The 17,813-nt window shown below is 61.2% G+C and overlaps 1 protein-coding gene and 1 long non-coding RNA gene across 3 annotated transcripts; one reads left to right on the top strand and one right to left on the bottom strand.

Annotated features, from left to right (window-relative positions):
* The first annotated feature begins 4,728 nt into the window (after positions 1 to 4,728).
* On the top strand, positions 4,729 to 16,538 carry MMP25 (matrix metallopeptidase 25). 2 transcript variants are annotated; one of them, XM_048854753.2, is made up of 10 exons: positions 4,729 to 4,949; positions 6,573 to 6,705; positions 7,039 to 7,174; positions 7,322 to 7,617; positions 8,074 to 8,247; positions 8,437 to 8,533; positions 8,675 to 8,757; positions 9,550 to 9,702; positions 15,498 to 15,758; positions 15,955 to 16,538. In XM_048854753.2, exons 1-10 carry the CDS (start codon positions 4,848 to 4,850, stop codon positions 16,209 to 16,211), a joined length of 1,692 nt encoding a protein of 563 aa, XP_048710710.1. In that variant the 5' UTR covers positions 4,729 to 4,847; the 3' UTR covers positions 16,212 to 16,538. The 2 variants fall into 2 exon arrangements, with proteins under 2 accessions (XP_048710710.1, XP_048710709.1); XM_048854752.2 differs by lacking the exon at positions 4,729 to 4,949 and adding an exon at positions 5,103 to 5,475.
* LOC142072436 (uncharacterized) lies at positions 10,260 to 13,400 on the bottom strand. Its single transcript, XR_012668785.1, has 2 exons — positions 13,076 to 13,400; positions 10,260 to 11,415 (listed from the first exon to the last, which is right to left on the bottom strand). It is a non-coding gene; the product is annotated as an uncharacterized LOC142072436 (long non-coding RNA).
* Positions 16,539 to 17,813: the final 1,275 nt, after the last annotated feature.

Here is a 17,813-nt window from a genome sequence, read left to right as displayed (position 1 = left end):
TGTCAAAATCCCCCCTCCCTCAAACCCACGGCCCCAATCCCCCCAACACCGGCGCCCGGCCCCCACAAATCCCCGACGAACCCAAAGGCCCCCAAAGCCCTCGGCCCGGCCCCCCGACAGGGACCCCAGCCCCCCACCTCCTCACCAGTCCCCGAACTGCCTCAGCCCCCCCCCCCGCGTCCTGCCAGCTGCCAGCGCCGCCCCCCAGCCCATCCCCCAATCCATTAGCGGGGTCCCCTGGGTGCCCGCGGCCGCGTCCGGGAACCGGCTGCATTCGGGGAGCGATCGATGGGAGCCTGGGGGGGGGTGGACAAGTGTGAAGGGGGCGCCCTGGGGCCGGGTGGGGGCCGGCGCCCCCCGGAGGGGACGGGCCCTGAGCCCCGAAGCGTCCCGACGGCGTCACCCGGCTCGAATCCCCCCACGCACCCCTCTGGGGGGGGGGCAGCCTGAGCTGTGGGTCAAACCCCTCCCCCGCCCATGCGCCCCTGCCCTGCCTCATACCCTGCCCCCCATACCCCTCCCCCGGACCCCTCTTCCACCTATATACCCCTCCCCCTCCTGATACCCCACCCCCACCTGTATACCCCTTCCCCACCCCTGCACCCCCTCCTCATACCCCTCCTCCCCAATACCCCTCCCCCTCCTGATACCCCTCCCCCGCCTACGCACCCCTCCCCACCTATATACCCCTCCCCCTCCTGATACCCCACCCCCACCTGTATACCCCTTCCCCACCCCTGCACCCCTTCCTCATACCCCTCCTCCCCAATACCCCTCCCCCTCCTGATACCCCTCCCCCGCCTACGCACCCCTCCCCCACCTATATACCCCTCCCCCTCCTGATACCCCTTCCCCACCCCTGCACCCCCCTCCTCATACCCCTCTTCCCCAATACCCCTCCCCCGCCCACGCACCCTTCCCCCACCTATATACTCCTCCCCCTCCTGATACCCCACCCCCACCTGTATACCCCTTCCCCACCCCTGCACCCCCTCCTCATACCCCTCCTCCCCAATACCCTCCCCCTCCTGATACCCCACCCCCACCTGTATACCCCTTCCCCACCCCTGCACCCCTTCCTCATGCCCCTCCTCCCCAATACCCCTCCCCCTCCTGATACCCCTCCCCCGCCTACGCACCCCTCCCCCACCTCTATACCCCTACCCCTCCTGATACCCCTTCCCCACCCCTGCACCCCCCTCCTCATACCCCTCTCCCCCAATACCCCTCCCCCTCCTGATACCCCACCCACACACTCCCTGCCCCCACAGCCTGTGACGAAGTGGGCCTGTTCTTGATGTTTCCTCTGAATAGTGTGGGGGTGCCTCAGTTTCCCCTAGGCAGTTCTTAAGTATCTAGGTGGTGGGGTAAGGGTGTATGATCATTGCAGAGCCCTAGAGGGCAGGTGTGTGCAGGGGTCTGGACACAGAGAATGGCCGACACCCTGTTTCCTGGCCACTGATGGCCTGGGCCCTTCCCCCCCTGCAAGGTGAGAGCTGAAGGGTTGGAGAACAAAGGAATCAGGTGACCACCTGGCCCGGGAAAGGGACAAAGCCCAGAGGAGGAGGGGCTGGAGGGAGTTTCAGTTTGGGGCTGGGTGGAGGAACGCAGGGAACCCCAGGGCTGGGGTCTGAGCTCCCTGCTCCCCCAGAAGGACTTGACTGAGGGGTCCTGGGTGGACCCACAAGCTCTGTTTTGGACTGTGTTCCTGTTTTACTTCTGTTTTACTGGCTGGCTGAGAGTCTCAGTGAATCCCAGGAAGAGGGGTGCAGGGCTGGACTCCCCCACACTCCGTGACACAGCCACACTCCCCGCGTGGCCCCCCCCGTCGTGCGGGGTTATGGGGTAACTCGGGCAGCTCCCCACATCCTGTTGTTCTTCGGGTGTTGGCGAAAGCGGCTGTTGGGCAAACCCGAGTCCGGCCAAGCCGCCAGCCCAGGGAACCAGCTTCACCCTCCAGCTGCGGGGCGGGGGGGGCTAGTGGTTAGAGCGGGGGGGCTGGCAGCCAGGACTCCTGGGTTCTCTGCCCGGCTCTGAGAGGGGAGTGAGAGCTGGTGGGTTAGAGCAGGGGGGGCTGGGAGCCAGGACTCCTGGGTTCTCTCCCTGGCTCTGGGAGGGGAGCGGGGGCTGGTGGGTTAGAGCAGGGGTGGCTGGGAGCCAGGACTCCTGGGTTCTCTGCCTGGCTCTGAGAGGGGAGTGAGAGCTGGTGGGTTAGAGCAGGGGGGGCTGGGAGCCAGGACTCCTGGGTTCTCTCCCTGGCTCTGGGAGGGGAGCGGGGGCTGGTGGTTAGAGCAGGGGAGGCTGGGAGCCAGGACTCCTGGGTTCGCTCCAAGGCTGGAGGGGGGGGGGGGGGCTGGTCTCGTTGCCTTTCACTGGTTCCCATCAGCCTCGGGCTGGGGTTATTTTTATCCCCAGTAACCGCTTTGGAGCCGCTGGCCCTGAGCTCCCTGCATCCTCCAGCCTTGTGACTTGGGGAAACCTTCTTCCCTAGACCCTGGGGATGGGGGCCTGGGGCTGGAGAAGTCAGGGAGACCCCTGTCACAGAGTCCCCCGGGGGATGCTCTGGGACTGCTCCCCGTGAAGCCAGGCAGGACTCGGGGGAAGTCTCCTCTCGGGGAGCAGCCTGTCTTCAGGACACACAGCTCCCCCGGCTCCACCTTCCTGGGTCTGACCTCGGAGCATTCAGCCTCCTCTGCCCCTCCGTGCGCTTCCCACAGCCAGTCCGCCCAGGCGGGGTCCTGGGGAAGCCAGAGGGTCCTGCCCCCCAACTCCGCAGTCAGACGTGACTCTCAGCCAGCCAGTAAAACAGAAGGTTTATTAGACGACAGGAACATGGTCTAACACAGAGCTTGCAGGTGCAGAGAACGGGACCCCTCAGCTGGGTTCATTCTGGGGGGCAGTGAGCCAGACAACCCCGTCTGCACTTCACTCCATGTCCCAGACAGCCCCAAACTGAAACTCCCCCCAGCCCCCCCTCCTCTGGTCTTTGTCCCTTTCCCGGGCCAGGAGGTCACCTGAGTCCTTTGTTCTCCAACCCTTCAGCTCTCACCTTGCAGGGGGGGAAGGGCCCAGGCCATCAGTTGCCAGGAAACAGGGTGTCGGCCATTCTCTGTGTCCAGACCCCTGCACACACCTGCCCTCTAGGGCTCTGCAATGATCATACACCCTTACCCCACCCCCTAGAGACTTAAGAACTTCATAGGGGAAACTGAGGCACACCCACAATATTCGGAGGAAACATTAAGAACAGTCCCACTTCGTCACAACCCCCCCTTGGGATGGGGTGGGGGGCTGGGCACACGGGGACCCCTCGCCCGGCGCTGGGGCAGCTGGGGGGGAGGCTGGGCAAACGGGGACCCATCGCCCGGCACTGGGGCAGCTGGGGGGGAGCTGGGCACACAGGGACCCCTCGCCCAGCGCTGGGGCAGCTGGGGGGGGGAGCTGGGCACACGGGGACCCCTCGCCCGGCGCTGGGGCAGCTGAGGGGGGGGGCTGGGCAAACGGGGACCCCTCGCCCGGTGCTGGGGCAGCTGGGGGGGGCTGGGCACACGGGGACCCCTCGCCCGGCGCTGGACACAGTCTGGTGGTCTCCGGCCCCCGGGGCTGTGGGGCTGAGGAAGGAGATGGATGGCAGAAGGGTGGGGGAGGGGTCCCTGCCTTTGATCTGCCCGGCCCAGGGTTAATTGCCGGGCAGAAGGGGCCTGAATGTGGGGTGGGGGACGGGACCAGAGACAGCTTGGGGGCTCCCCTCCCCCCTCCGCTGGCTCTGCCATGTTTAAGGTGCGCTCCCCAGCCAGGGGGCAGGGTGTGGGGATGGATGGGGAGGGGGGGGCTGGGATGGGAGTGAGGGGGATTTGGGGGCTGGGGAAATGCGGGGAGTCGGGGGGGGATTTGGGGTAAGCTCAGGCTGTGGGAAGTTCTAGAGGAATTGGGGAGATTGGGGGATGGGCAGGGGAAGCTGGGGGGCTGGAGGCAGATCTGGGGTGCTGGGGTATTTGGGGGAACTGGGGGGCTGAAGGCAGTTCTAGGGGGCTGGGGTATTCGGGGGAAGCTGGGGGGCTGGAGGCAGATCTGGGGTGCTGGGGTATTTGGGGGAGCTGGGGGACTGAAGGCAGTTCTAGGGGGCTGGGGTATTTGGGGGAAGCTGGGGGACTGGAGGCAGATCTGGGGGGCTGGGGAATTTGGGGGAGCTGGGGGACTGAAGGCAGTTCTAGGGGGCTGGGGTATTTGGGGGAAGCTGGGGGGCTGGAGGCAGATCTGGGGGGCTGGGGTATTTGGGGGAGCTGGGGGCAGTTCTAGGGGTCTGGAGTGTTTGGAGGTGACTGGAGTTTGGGGGAGATGATGCAGAGGGGGCCCCTTTTCCTTTCAAGGGTCGTGGTCTGTGGGTCCCCCCATGTGAACCCCACATGCCGGGTGCTGGTGGGGGGCAGCCGGGTGTGACGGGAGGAAATAGAGGGAGATTAGTGGGGAAGGAAGGGGGTGGGATCAAAGCAGCAGGTCGGGGGGGGGGGTTTCCTCCAGGGGGGCAGAGCGGCTAATTGGGGTCGGGATCTGAGAGAGAAAGAAACAGACCCGCCCCCACCCCCAATTCCCCCCCCCCCCCCCCGCCGGCTCTGCGACTTGCTGAGCTAATTCCCCAACCCCCGAGCCTGGGGGGAGTTTGGAGGGAACCCAGGAGTCCGGGCTCCTGTGTGTGGATCGATGCAGGCTGGGCGGGGCTGGGGAGGAGCCAGGCGGGGAGGGGGGGCTGGTATATAGGGCAGAGAAGCTCGCTGGGCAGCATCGCGCCCTCAGCGCCCCGTGGGGTGGAGAGAGACACCCCACACACACACACCCCGGCCAGTACGATGCTGTGGCTACCGGCCCTATGGCTCGGGCTGGCCACCCTGCTCTGCCTGCCCCACCGCCCGGCCGGCCGGCCCAGCACCCAGCGCCTCAGCAAGGGAGTGGTGAGTGCCCGGACTCCTGGGTTCTCTCCCCGGCTCTGGGAGGGGAGTGGGGTCTGGTGGGTCAGAGCAGGGGGGGCTGGGAGCCAGGACGCCTGGGTCCCCTGGAAGGGCAGTAGCGTGGCAGAGGGGAGCCAGGACGCCTGGGTCCCCTGGAAGGGCAGCAGGGTGGCGGAGGGGAGCCAGGACGCCTGGGTTCTCTGGGAGGGAAGTAGGGTGGAGGAGGGGAACCCCTGTCTCTCTGCCTGATGCTCCGGGTTGGGAATCGACCGGGGTTTCGAGTTACTCCTCACCGCAGGCGCCGGCAGAATGGAGGCGAGAAACCCATTAACTCCTGGCTGCTTCCTCCCCTGCCCCCGCACCCTGGGAGAGACCCACTGGATCCCAGATCCCCAGGATCCAATCCATGACCCTGCACAGGGAGAGACTCGCTCCCAGCAGCCACATCCCCCTCGGGATCCAGTCTGCTTCCGCCAGTCACCCGGGAAAGGACCAACTGGATCCCACAGCTGCGGGGCACCCCGGGGAGGTAGATCCCAGTCGATCCTGCTTCCACCTGCCTCCGCAGAAGGAGCTGCCTGGTCCCATGTTTATTTGCTGCCCTAGGTGATCCGCTGGGTGGCTGCTTGTGGGATCTACTTGATTCCACCCACCATGTGTGGGATCCCCTCTGTGTCCAAATAGTCAAGGGGATCAGCTCCATCCAATCTGTATCATGGGCAGGATCAACTGGATCCCAGCGCTTATTGCCTGGCTCTGTGGGGAAGATCCACTTGATCCTGTACCCTGCATGCCCCCCCAGGAAAGCCCCCAACGGATCCCAGACCCAGTGAGAATTGACACGATCCTGCTTTTGCTCATCTCCATGGGGTCAAGTTGCCCCCTCATTCCTGTGGCTGGGATCAACTGGATCCAACAACCTCCCGATCCTGGGTCTGCCTCGGGCACGGGGCAGAGTGTGGACCCACTCAGTCCCGCCTTCACCCACCATGGGAAGGATCTACTGGGTTCCCATATCGTGTGTGCCTTGGGAGGGATCTGGTGGATTTGAGCTCCATCGGCCACCGGTGGGTGGATCTAACGGTCTCTGGTGGGAGGATCCGTCGACTCTCAGCTGTACCCAGCTTCCGGGGACGGATCTAGGAGATCCCAGCTCCAGGTGCAAGGGACCCCGCTTGGGGTAGGATTTTGCGGGGGGGAATCGATTGGATCCCAGCACCACTCACCTCCTGGGTTCCCGAGTTCTCCTTCTCCCCAGGAAGGGATCTACTAGGTCCCGTCCCCCTGTGCATTGCAACTGGGCCTGGTAGCTCGCCCCATTCCCTTCCCCGCCCCCCATCCAGCAGCAAGCCGGCAGGGGGGAGGCAGAGGAAATGGGGGCGGGCAGAGAAACCCAGGGGGCATCTGTTTGATCTTTGCTCTCCTCTGGCTGAACAATGGGAGCTCTGAGCCCATGACCAGACAGTGGGGTGCAGGGAGCGAGAGCCCCCCACAGCGCCCCTCCCCACAGCGCCCCTCCCCACAGCGCCCCCTGCTGGGAGAGGCCGGGCTGGAGTAGCTGGGAGCTCCCGGCTTCTCTCCGGCTTTTAACCCTTTCCTTGCTATTCGTCCCCTCCCCCCCACCAGGACTGGCTGACCCGCTACGGGTACCTGCCCCCCCCAGACCCCATGCAGGCCCGACTCCAGACCGAGGAGGGGCTGCAAGATGCTGTCAGAATGATGCAGAAATTTGCAGGACTGCAGGCGACGGGGATTCTGGGTAGGTGTGGCAGGACGCCTGGGTTCTCTCCCTGGCTCTGAGAGGGGAGTGGGGGCTGGTGGGTTAGAGCAGGGCGGGGCCTGTGAGCCAGGACTCCTGGGTTCTCTCCCCGGCTCTGGGAGGGGAGTGGGGTCTAGTGGGTGGGGTCTGGGAGCCAGGACTCCTGGGTTCTCTCCCCAGCTCTGGGAGGGGAGTGGGGTCTAGTGGGTGGGGTCTGGGAGCCAGGACTCCTGGGTTCTCTCCCCAGCTCTGGGAGGGGAGTGAGGTCTGGTGGTTAGAGCCGGGGGGGCTGGGAGCCCGGACACCTGGGTTCTATCCCTGCTCTCTCTGCAGACGACAGGACCCTGGCGATGATGGACCAGCCGCGCTGCTCCCTCCCCGACATCATCGGCACCTCGGAGCTGATGCGCCGGCGGAAGCGTTATGCCCACAGCGGCAGCGTCTGGCCCGTGAAGGAGCTGACCTGGACGTGAGTGCCGGACGCCTGGGTTCTTTTCCCGGTTTTCTCCTCTCCCGTCCCGTTTTCTCCTTCGCTCCCTTGTTCACCTCTCGCCCTCTGTCTCGTCTTCTGCCCCCGGTTTCTCATTCCCTCCGTTTCCTTCCCCTTCCCCGGCAGGGTCCGCTCCTACCCCCAGGCCTCCGGCCTGCCCCGGGACCAAGTCCGCACCCTGCTCTTCTACGCCCTGCAGGCCTGGGGCAACGCGTCGGCCCTGACGTTCCACGAGGCGCCCGACGCCGACGCCGACATCCTGGTGGATTTCAGCCGCTCCTTCCACGAGGACGGGTACCCCTTCGACGGGCCGGGCAGCACCCTGGCCCACGCCTTCTTCCCCGGGGAGCACCCCATCTCCGGAGACACCCACTTCGACGACGAGGAGACCTGGGTCTACGACCCCCAGGCCACGCAGCAGGGTCAGCAGGGAGTGGGGGGGATTGGCGGGGGGGGGGCAAGGGGCAGGTAGCAGCTCAGGGGGCCCCGTGGGGCAGGGAATGGCATGGGGGCAAGCAGGGGGTGCCATAGGGCAGGTAGTGGAGGAGGAAGCAGTGGGGGGAAGCAGGGGGCCCCGTGGGGCAGAGAGTGGCATGGGGAGGCAGCAGGGGGTGCTGTGGTGCAGGGAGCAGCAGGGGGCTTGGCAGGGGGTGCTAAGGGGGGCTTAGCAGTGTAGGGGATGGGGGGCAGCAGGGGCTGCTGCAGGACAGGGGACGCCGTGGGGTGGGTAGTGGTGGGGGGAGGTAATGGTATGGGGGGAAGCAGGGGGTGCTGTTGGGTGGGTAGCGGCACGGAGTGAGTGGGGGGCAGCAGGGGGCACCGTGGGCCAGGCAGGGGCCGGGGGGGGCGTAGTGTCTCTCTTTCACTGTGCCCCCCAGGTGCCGGCACAGATCTCTTCGCCGTGGCGGTTCACGAGTTCGGTCACGCCCTGGGGCTGGCCCACTCCTCCACCAAGGAGTCCATCATGATGCCCTATTACCAGGGCCCCGTGGGGCTGGCCCACCTCTACCAGCTGCCCCCCGACGACGCCCTGGGCATCCAGACCCTGTACGGTGAGCAGCCCCCCCAGGCCCTGCTCCGTCCCCTCCTCCCCTGTCCTCCTCTCCTCCTCCCTTGATCCTTTCTCCTTCTCTCGTTCCTTCTTCCCGGGCCTCGTTCCTTCCTTTGTTCTTCCGCCTTTTATTGGTTCGCTGGTTCTTTCCCCTTCGTTCGCTCACTCCTTCCTTCTCTCCCCGCTCCAGGGAGGAGAGAACTTCGCCCCGGAGAGGAGCCGCCGGCACGGCCCATCCCCACCCAGCCCCGCATCCCCGATCTGCCACCCCACAGACCCACCTGGCAGTGAGTATCGGCTCCCTGGCCCCACATCCCTTCTCCTCCTTCACCCCATCGCTCCCCACTGCACTGAGCCTCGTTCCCTCCTTCCCCGGTGCCTGCCGGGGCCATGCAGCGCACCCCACTTGTGTTTGTCTGTCCCTGCAGGCCCCGCCCACCGGCCCCCGATCGCTGTCAGGCCCATTTTGACGCCATCGCCAACATCCGCGGGGAGGTTTTCTTCTTCAAGAGTGAGTCGCTTCCCCCCCCTGCCCCGTGGTCTGATTTCATGTGGCAGGGAGTCCCGTGGTTAACGCCACCCCCACCCCCTCCGGTCTCCTCTCAGGGGGCAGCATGGGAGTCAGTTCAATCTCACTATAATCCCATGCAGCATGGAGTCCCATGGGGTAACAACACATTTTTGTAGCAATCTCACTATAATTTCATGAGGCGGGGAGTCCCACAGGGTAGCGGTGCACAGTTTGGCAATCTGGCTATAATTTGATGTGGCTCGGCTTCCCACTGGCTAACACTGTTTTCTGGGCATCTGTCAAGCTGATCTCTTGGTTAACAACCCAGGTTTTGCACAGCCTAATTAGGGCACATTTCTTGGCGTCATGGGGAGTTGGGCTAATTACAGGTGTGTGTGTTTTTTGTTGGTCACAGTCCACCTTCCCGGGGCAAGAAGTGAAAAACATTGCTGCGAATTTGTGGTTAACATTCTTGCAGCTCCCTGTACATTTCCTGGGGGGGGGAGTTCTGCAGATTAAGGAAATTTCATCACAGTCCTGGGGGGTGGGGGGGGCGGGGTGCTGTTTCTTGGAGGAGGCTTGGGGAGGGGAGAGTTTGCCAAGATAACAGCCCCTCAGTGGGAGGTTGCTCTGGAGGGGTGTCCCGCAGGCTAAGTTCACTTTAATGTCCAAATTCATGTAGCGTGGAGTTCCATATGCTAACACTGCTTTCTGAGCCCTTTGGGCAGTGGGAGGGTTGGGGGGGCTCATTTCTGCCCCCCCCCCAATGTCTGGGTCCCCTTTTCCTGACAGGGAAGCATTTCTGGAGGATGCAGCCAGCCCGTAACCTGGTTTCCCTGGAGCCAGCGCAGACCCAACGCTTCTGGATGGGGCTCCCCCTGGATTTTGGGACAATCGATGCCGTCTATGAGCGGAGTAACGACAGCAAGATCGTCTTCTTCATTGGTGAGGGGGGGTGACCCCCACATTATACCTCAACCCCCTTGTATCTCCAGCCTGACCCATATGACCGCACAGCCTGCCCCGCACTGTAACGCTGCACCCCATAACCCTCATAGCCTGACCCTATAGCCCCCCCAGCCTCCTCCACTGCACCCCATAGCTCCCAACCTGCCCTGCATATGAGCACCCATAGCGCCCCCCCATGACGGGATCCCCAGGGTGCAGCCTGGAACTGGGGTACCGCTAACTCTCCAGCCTGGGCTGTCTCTCACAATGCCCTGCCAGTGACACGCAGCAAACCCCTCCGGGTGCTGCGATCACTCAGCCGTCTGCATGTGAAGCCCCACGCCCAGCTCGATTGCATGAACGCTCCCAGAGCCACTCACGGATCACACACAAAGGCACCAGCCAATTCCCCCCAGCCTTGCCCCCCAGAAATATTCCGCCTGACACTGAGCTCGACTCCCTGAGTTCGCCACTTCCTCAGAGGAAAGGGGACACGCACCAGCCTTTGTAACCGGAGCCGAGATTCCCCTGAGCATTTCAACCCCAAACCACTGTTCTAGGTAAAACATCAAACAGGTTTAGTCACGACAGGAAGACAGGTTTTTAAGTGATGGGACGGCTCAGGCGCAGAGCTCAGACTCGGTTACGTAAGAATAAACTCGACGTCTAAATGCCACAGACTAAGCAAGATTTCACTCAAGTCGTCTCCCACCCTAGAGGATGGTCCAGGCAGCTCACAGTTGTCAATACGCCGGCTGGATTCCCTTCCCGCCTGGGACCAGTCTCCCCAGTTCAAAGTCTGTGTCTTCCAGCCCATCTTCCAGGGGTTCAGATGGGGAAGGAGAGAGGCCAAGTGGTGATGTCTCCGTCCCGCCTTTATACTTTCTTCCAGCTGCTAGAAAGATCCTGGCTGGGACTCGGGCTTGAGCAGCCCCCGTTGGGTCCATGACCTCTCCAGGGAGTCCCTGCGAGAGCAGATTCCTGTTGAGGGGCCGTCAACACCCGTCTGGCCAGAGACAGGGGCTCTTTTGTCGGTACTGAAAGGCTGGTTGTGGGGGTTCCCAACCTCACAACATATTTCAGTCCCACACACACGGAGAAAAACTTCCTAACTCCCCACCCAGGGACAGCTCACACAACCCAACCGGGTGCTTATGTGCCACAGATCAAGACTTTTCAAACCATTCTTCACAAGGCAGGCTTTGTAGCACCCCCGGCATCCTCACATCACAGTGATGAACACAGAGTGGGTTCCCAGCCTGGTGTTTTAAGACACAGAGTGTCACACCTCCGCCCTCTGCAGGAGTGTGAATCACTGACTAATGCAGCAGCTGTGGGCCCAAGGTCCACTTTAGGGTCTGACCGTGCCACTCCCAAGCATTGCTAAACCTTGTGGTATTACCCACAGACGCCCTTGCAAAGTCTGTGAACACGTTGTGGCTCCTCTCCAGTGATCTCACCAGTTAGTAAGTGTGTCTTCCCTGGGCGGCTAGAGAACATCTGTGTAGCCGTGTTAACTAAACTCTTGATCACAGGTCAGTCTTCGCTAGTGTCTTGGTCAGATCGTGCCTTCTGTTTAGACGGTGTGGTTTGCTCAATACCCATCGTGTCTTTGAACGCCTCCATGAACCTCAGCGTGTGTTCCATTCCTGGGTTTCTTCCCTTCAGTGTGGGTTCTCCAGCCGATCCTCTCCGTGGGGCTGTGGTGCTCTAGGGTGTAGTGTGGGAAGGAGGTCAGGGGACTTTGCATGTTGGCCAACCCACTGCGGAGCTGTCTGTCAACCGCAGGGTGATGCATATGCACATATTCCAGCTCCCCTCTTGGGGACGGGCGGGGAAGGACCCAGTGCTGGCTCCTCTCCCTAGAGGGCTGTGATCTCTTTGGTCAGAGGTGCCTTTTCCTGGCATCTCTCCCTCATCTCTCCTGTGTCTTACCAGCCCGGGGGAAGCCCTTCTCCCCTCTGCCAGCTGGGTCACTTGCATTCCCACAGACAACCACCGCCTCGAAACTTCCTGCACCTGACTCCTTGGCTGTCACAGGCGTGGGAGCTGCACCATGGTTTACAGAGACACAGTTACTCTCCAAAAGCCTATCAGGAGCAGCAGCCTGAAGACCTGGATCGGGGTATCCTCTGTCACCCCCTTTCTCTGTCCCAGAGAGGTCAGCCGCCTGACTGCTCCCCTCCAGGAGGTCGGTTACACCGTTCCCAGGTCCCAGGCTGCGTGCACAGATGCTGAACCAGCCACTCTGTCCTGGGCATCCTCTCCCAAGCGACCAGTGAGGAGGCATTCCTGTACTTAGACAGCTTATTCCTTCTCTCTCCCGCTTCCCTGGTCCTTCTCGTGTGAACAGAGAGCAACTCTACCCGAAGTCCGAAGGTGCAAACAATTCAATGTTTGTTGGGGTGAACTTCCAGCAAGCTTAAATCCAAGTTCCTTTGTCCTTAGTTTCGACTCCCAACTTATTTCCTGTTTGCCTCTAATTTATATAGTAGTGTTCTCAGCTGTACCTTAACCAATCATTCTACTGAAATTTACCTAACCCATCCTAACATATTGTAACATAATTCTCTAACCAATTATATCCCACCACCCTAATTAACTTACCCCTAGCAAAATTAATTCTATAGCAGACCGAAACAATTAGGGAACCAGACAGATTAGCAATAGACAAGTGGGGGCCAGAAAGATAAACCAGACAGGAATGAGGGTTTTGCACCCACAACTATTGAGAAGTGAGTTCTTGCCAGACTGGGTGCTGTCAACCTAAGTTTTCTTTAACTATCTTTGTCTGGTGGTGATGAGCACTCTCGGGACAGGACCGTATTCCTAACAGCCCAGTAGCCCCTTATTTCAGCATGACCAGTTTGGGATGTGAGGAGGTAACCGTTCGCGTCCCAGCTTATGGCTGCCCCTGCTGCTTAGCCAGAGGCCTTAGCCGAAGAACAGGGTAGGGTGACCAGACGGCAAATGTGAAAAATCGGGACGGGGGTGGGGGGTAATAGGAGTCTATATAAGACAAAGACCCAAAAATTGGGACTGTCCCTATAAAATCGGGACATCTGGTCACCCTAAAACAGGGCCTCAGACTATCCTCATCAGAGAAGGCCCTTGCACAGATTTTCTGTTATACTTCTGCACCCCAAACCCCCTGCCCCAGCCCAGAGCCTGCACCCAGCACCGCAAACCCCCTCCCGCACCCCCTCCTGCACCCCAACCCCCTGCCCCAGCCCATAGCCCGCACCCAGCACCCCAAACCCCTTCCCAGAGCCTGCAGCCAGCACCCCAAACTCCTTCCCAGAGCCTTAGGCAGGTGGGGGGGGTGGCGGGACTTGGACCCGTTCTGGACACCATCACAATTGATACAAACCTGCTGCCCTGGCTCTGTTGCCTGGTGAAGTGCCACTGCCTCTGTCTGCTGCAGGGCCTCTGACCGGCCAACACCTCGGCTTGTTCCTGGGCCCCTCGACCCAGCGCTGTGCGTGGCTTCCCCTTTGGCCTTTTCTGCTTCCTTCTTCGAGGCTCGCTGGGAAACCCCGACCTCCAGCTGCTGCAGCTCCCAGGTTTGCTCAGGTTCTTGCTCCTCCGTGCGGTTTGTGCAGCGCTGAACTGGAAACGGCCTCCCCCTCGCGCGTCTTTTTCTGTTCCTCCTTCCTGGTCCCAAAAGCAGCAAACTGAGAATAAGCAACTGGCAACCGGCTCTTGGCTGGTCTCAGCCACCGCACTCAAAGCCTCACCTAAAATCTCCACACCAGTGTATGAAGTGCAAATCTGGCTGAGTACAAGCTGTGTGTTTCACCCCACTGGGCCGGGACCCCCGGGGTGCAGCCTGGGGCTGTGGGACAGCCGGGGCCCCGAACTCTCCAGCCTGGGCTGTCTCTCACAACGCCATGCCAGTGACACGCAGCAAACCCCTCCAGGCGCTGCGATCTCTCAGCCGTCTGCATGTGGAGCCCCACGCCCAGCGAAACTGCATGAATGCTCCCGAGAGCAGCACCAGCCAAACCCCCAGCCTTGCGCCCCAGAGATATACTGTCTGACGCTGCTCCAGACTCTTCGGCCACTGCAAGCTCGTTAATTAGTTCCTCAGAGGAAAGGGGACGCGCACCAGCCTTTGTAACCGGAGCCGAGATTCCCCTGAGCATTTCAACCCCAAACCACTGTTCTAGGTAAAACATCAAACAGGTTTAGTCACGACAGGAAGACAGGTTTTTAAGTGATGGGACGGCTCAGGCGCAGAGCTCAGACTCGGTTACGTAAGAATAAACTCGACGTCTAAATGCCACAGACTAAGCAAGATTTCACTCAAGTCGTCTCCCACCCTAGAGGATGGTCCAGGCAGCTCACAGTTGTCAATACTGTGACGAAGTGGGACTGTTCTTAATGTTTCCTCTGAATAGTGTGGGGGTGCCTCAGTTTCTCCTAGGCAGTTCTTAAGTATCTAGGGGGTGGAGTAAGGGTGTATGATCATTGCAGAGCCCTAGAGGGCAGGTGTGTGCAGGGGTCTGGACACAGAGAATGGCCGACACCCTGTTTCCTGGCCACTGATGGCCTGGGCCCTTCCCCCCTGTGAGGTGAGAGCTGAAGGGTTGGAGAACAAAGGAATCTGGTGACCTCCTGGCCCAGGAAAGGGACAAAGCCCAGAGGAGGGGGGGCTGGAGGGAGTTTCAGTTTGGGGCTGGCTGGGACATGGAGTGAAGGGCAGACGTGGTTGTCTGGCTCACTGCCCCCCAAAATGGACCCAGCTGAGGGGTCCGGTTCTCTGCACCTACAAGCTCTGTGTTAGACCATGTTCCTGTCGTCTAATAAACCTCTGTTTTACTGAATGGCTGATGGTCCCGTCCGACTGCGGAGTTGGGGGGCAGGACCCTCTGGCTTCCCCAGGACCCCGCCTGAGCGGACTCGCTGTGGGAAGCGCCCGGAGAGGCAGAGGAGGCTGAAGGCTCCGGGGTCAGACCCAGGAAGGTGGAAGCTGTGTGAGCTGTGTGTCCTGAAGACAGGCTGCTCACAGAAAGGCGACTGCCCCAGAGTCCTGCCTGGCTTCGTGGGGAGCAGTTCCAGAGCATCGCCCAGGGACTCCGTGACAAATACGCCGGCTGGATTCCCTTCCCGCCTGGGACCAGTCTCCCCAGTTCAAAGTCTGTGTCTTCCAGCCCATCTTCCAGGGGTTCAGATGGGGAAGGAGAGAGGCCAAGTGGTGATGTCTCCGTCCCGCCTTTATACTTTCTTCCAGCTGCTAGAAAGATCCTGGTTGGGACTCGGGCTTGAGCAGCCCCTGTTGGGTCCATGACCTCTCCAGGGAGTCCCTGCGAGAGCAGATTCCTGTTGAGGGGCCGTCAACACCCGTCTGGCCAGAGACAGGGGCTCTTTTGTCGGTACTGAAAGGCTGGTTGTGGGGGTTCCCAACCTCACAACATATTTCAGTCTCACACACACGGAGAAAAACTTCCTAACTCCCCACACAGGGACAGCTCACACAACCCAACCGGGTGCTTATGTGCCACAGATCAAGACTTTTCAAACCATCCTTCACAAGACAGGCTTTGTACCACCCCCGGCATCCTCACATCACAGTGATGAAGAGGGGGGTTCCCAGGGTGCTGTTTTGAGACAGAGTGTCAGACCCCCCCACAGCCTGACCTCCCACAAACCCCCCAGCTTGCCCCACAGAACACTGGACCCCATAACCACCCCCAGCATGCCCTTCTGCACCTAATAACCCCCCCAACTTGACTCCCCAGCCTGCCCCCCACTCTGCCACCCTCCATACTGACTCTCCACCCTCTCTACAGGGCAGCATTTCTGGGTCTTCACTGACACCCGGGTGGATCCAGGGTCTCCCCACCCCATCACCGACCTGGGGCTGCCCCCGGGGGTCACGGTGGAGGCAGCCTTCGTCTGGGGGCACAATGGCAAGACCTACTTCTTCGAGAACTCCCACTACTGGCGCTTCGACGACCGAGCCGGAAACGTGGAGCCCGGGTACCCCAGATCGCTGACCCTCTGGAAGGGGGTGCCCCCTGGGCTGGATGACATCATCAGCTGGAACGATGGTAGGTGGCATTCCCAGCGGCGGGCAGTTCCCCAGGCTAACGCCGCTTCTCAGGCGGGCCTCCTTTGCCAACACAGAGCTGTGCTGACTGGTGTCCAGCTCCCTCTTGTGGCACAGAGCGGTATTGCGGGGCCACCCATCTAAATCACCCCTGCAGCGAGTGCCCTGGTTCTCATCTCTCTCTCTCTCCTCTGCAGGAAGCACGTACTTTTTCAAGGGCACCCAGTACTGGCGCTTTCTGGGGGGCAGCGTGGAGGCTGAGAGCGGGTACCCCAGGTCAGCCCCCCAGGACTGGATGTACTGCCAGGGCTCCCCCACTACATCTCCGGCCCCAGGGCCCCGGGGCGGGAGCGGGAAGCCTGGAGGTGGCCAGTGTCTCTGCAGTGGGGCCCTGCCAGGCCCCCTGCCGGCCTTCCTGACTTGGACCCTGGCTCTGGCATGGGCCCTGCAATGACACCTGCCATGCTGCGCCAATGCACTTTACGCCCTACCGTATCCCACCGCTGGCACCAGAGGGCAGCTGTGTGCAGTATCCCACTCTTGCCACCAGAGGGTGCAGCATGCCCAGGTGAACAGGAGAGTGGGTCGGCGGAGCACTGGGGATATCTGTCGTAGTTATTTCTCGCTTGCCCCGTTTGCTGGATGACGGTGCCAGGGGGAGTGGGGGCGCCGCGGGTTAATGGGAAGGTCGGGCCGGGGGGCAGCGATGGGAGGGGGATCGAGGGGAGCCCGTGAAATTGTCCAACCCAGAGTTTTCTAATAAAAGCCAATGGAAACAGCTGTCTGGTGTCTGGATCGGGGCAGGGAAGAGGGTTGGATCGGGGGCAAGTGGGGAGGCGGGAGGGAGCAAATGGCATAGCTTGGCCAGCTGGTGGGTGTGTTTGTGTGCGCCCCCTGAGCTGCCCATCCCCCCTCCCTCCCACGCCCTCTCCATGTATGTGCCCCTCACATGCCTGCATCCCCCTGCACCCTTCCATCCATCCCTCCCCCCACACGCCTGCAGCCACACCCCCCCCTCCAGCCCTCATCCATCCACCCACCCCCCATACACCCCCCCACACCCCTCCATCCATCTTGCCCCACACACACCCCTGCCCCCAGCCAGCCAGATACCCCATGGATCTGGCTTGGGGTGCTAAAATCTGTCTCTGTCAGGGGGTTCTTTTTGTTTTGTTTATTCTGGGGGGAAAACACTTGCTGGGAGGGGCACTGGGGAAAGGGGGTTCAGGCACAGTAAGTGGCAGGGGGATGGGTACAGGGCTGCAGGGGGATAGGGAGATGGAAGAGAAGGACAGGACAGTAGGAAGAGGCAGAGAACAGGGACTGAGGAAAACATGGGCATGCCAGGATTGGGGGGGCTGAGCCCCCTCCCTGCCCCCCGTGAGCCAAGCTGTGGGACCGGGTGGAGCTGAAACAGGCCCCAAGAACTCACTGGGGTGAGGAGCTGAGGCTGGGCATGCTCGCTGCATGTCCCAGGCTCCCCAGAAAAAGCTCATTCCACTGCTCTGAGCCTCACTGAATCTCTGGTCAAAGTGGGGCACAGCTGGGGCCCCCCGGGCCTCGATTGCTGGGTTTCTCACTCATTTTCTGCACCCGCAACTCCCGGTTACACTTCCTGTTTATTCCAACTCGCCTGCTGTTTATTAATTAGCTCATTTGCCATGAGGGCGGCCCAGATATTTCTTCTGACAAAACTTCACTGCCCCAGAGCAGCTGTGGTGGGAGGCCCATTTAAAATCGTGTTGCTGCTAAAACCCACCAGCGTTAGAGTGACTGAGCTCCTGGAGTCTGTCTAGTTAACTTAACAAAGAGGGTTAAGGGGTGACTTGCTCTCAATCCATAGCTACATGGGGAATATTTAACAGGCTGGGAATTATTTGGGGGCCATTCTCTGGCCTGTGTCATCCAGGAGGTGTCAGACCAGATGAGCACAATGGTCCTTGGAATCTATGAATCATTAAGACTCAATAATGATGACACTTAACTATATATCAGTAGGTTTCAGAGTCAACACCACATCGAGCAACCCTCCCCCCATCCCTGAGCGATTGTTTCA

Source organism: Caretta caretta, chromosome 6, assembly GCF_965140235.1.
Source record: "Caretta caretta isolate rCarCar2 chromosome 6, rCarCar1.hap1, whole genome shotgun sequence".
Lineage (NCBI taxonomy): Eukaryota > Metazoa > Chordata > Testudines > Cheloniidae > Caretta > Caretta caretta.
This window is presented reverse-complemented; position numbering and strand designations above follow the sequence as displayed.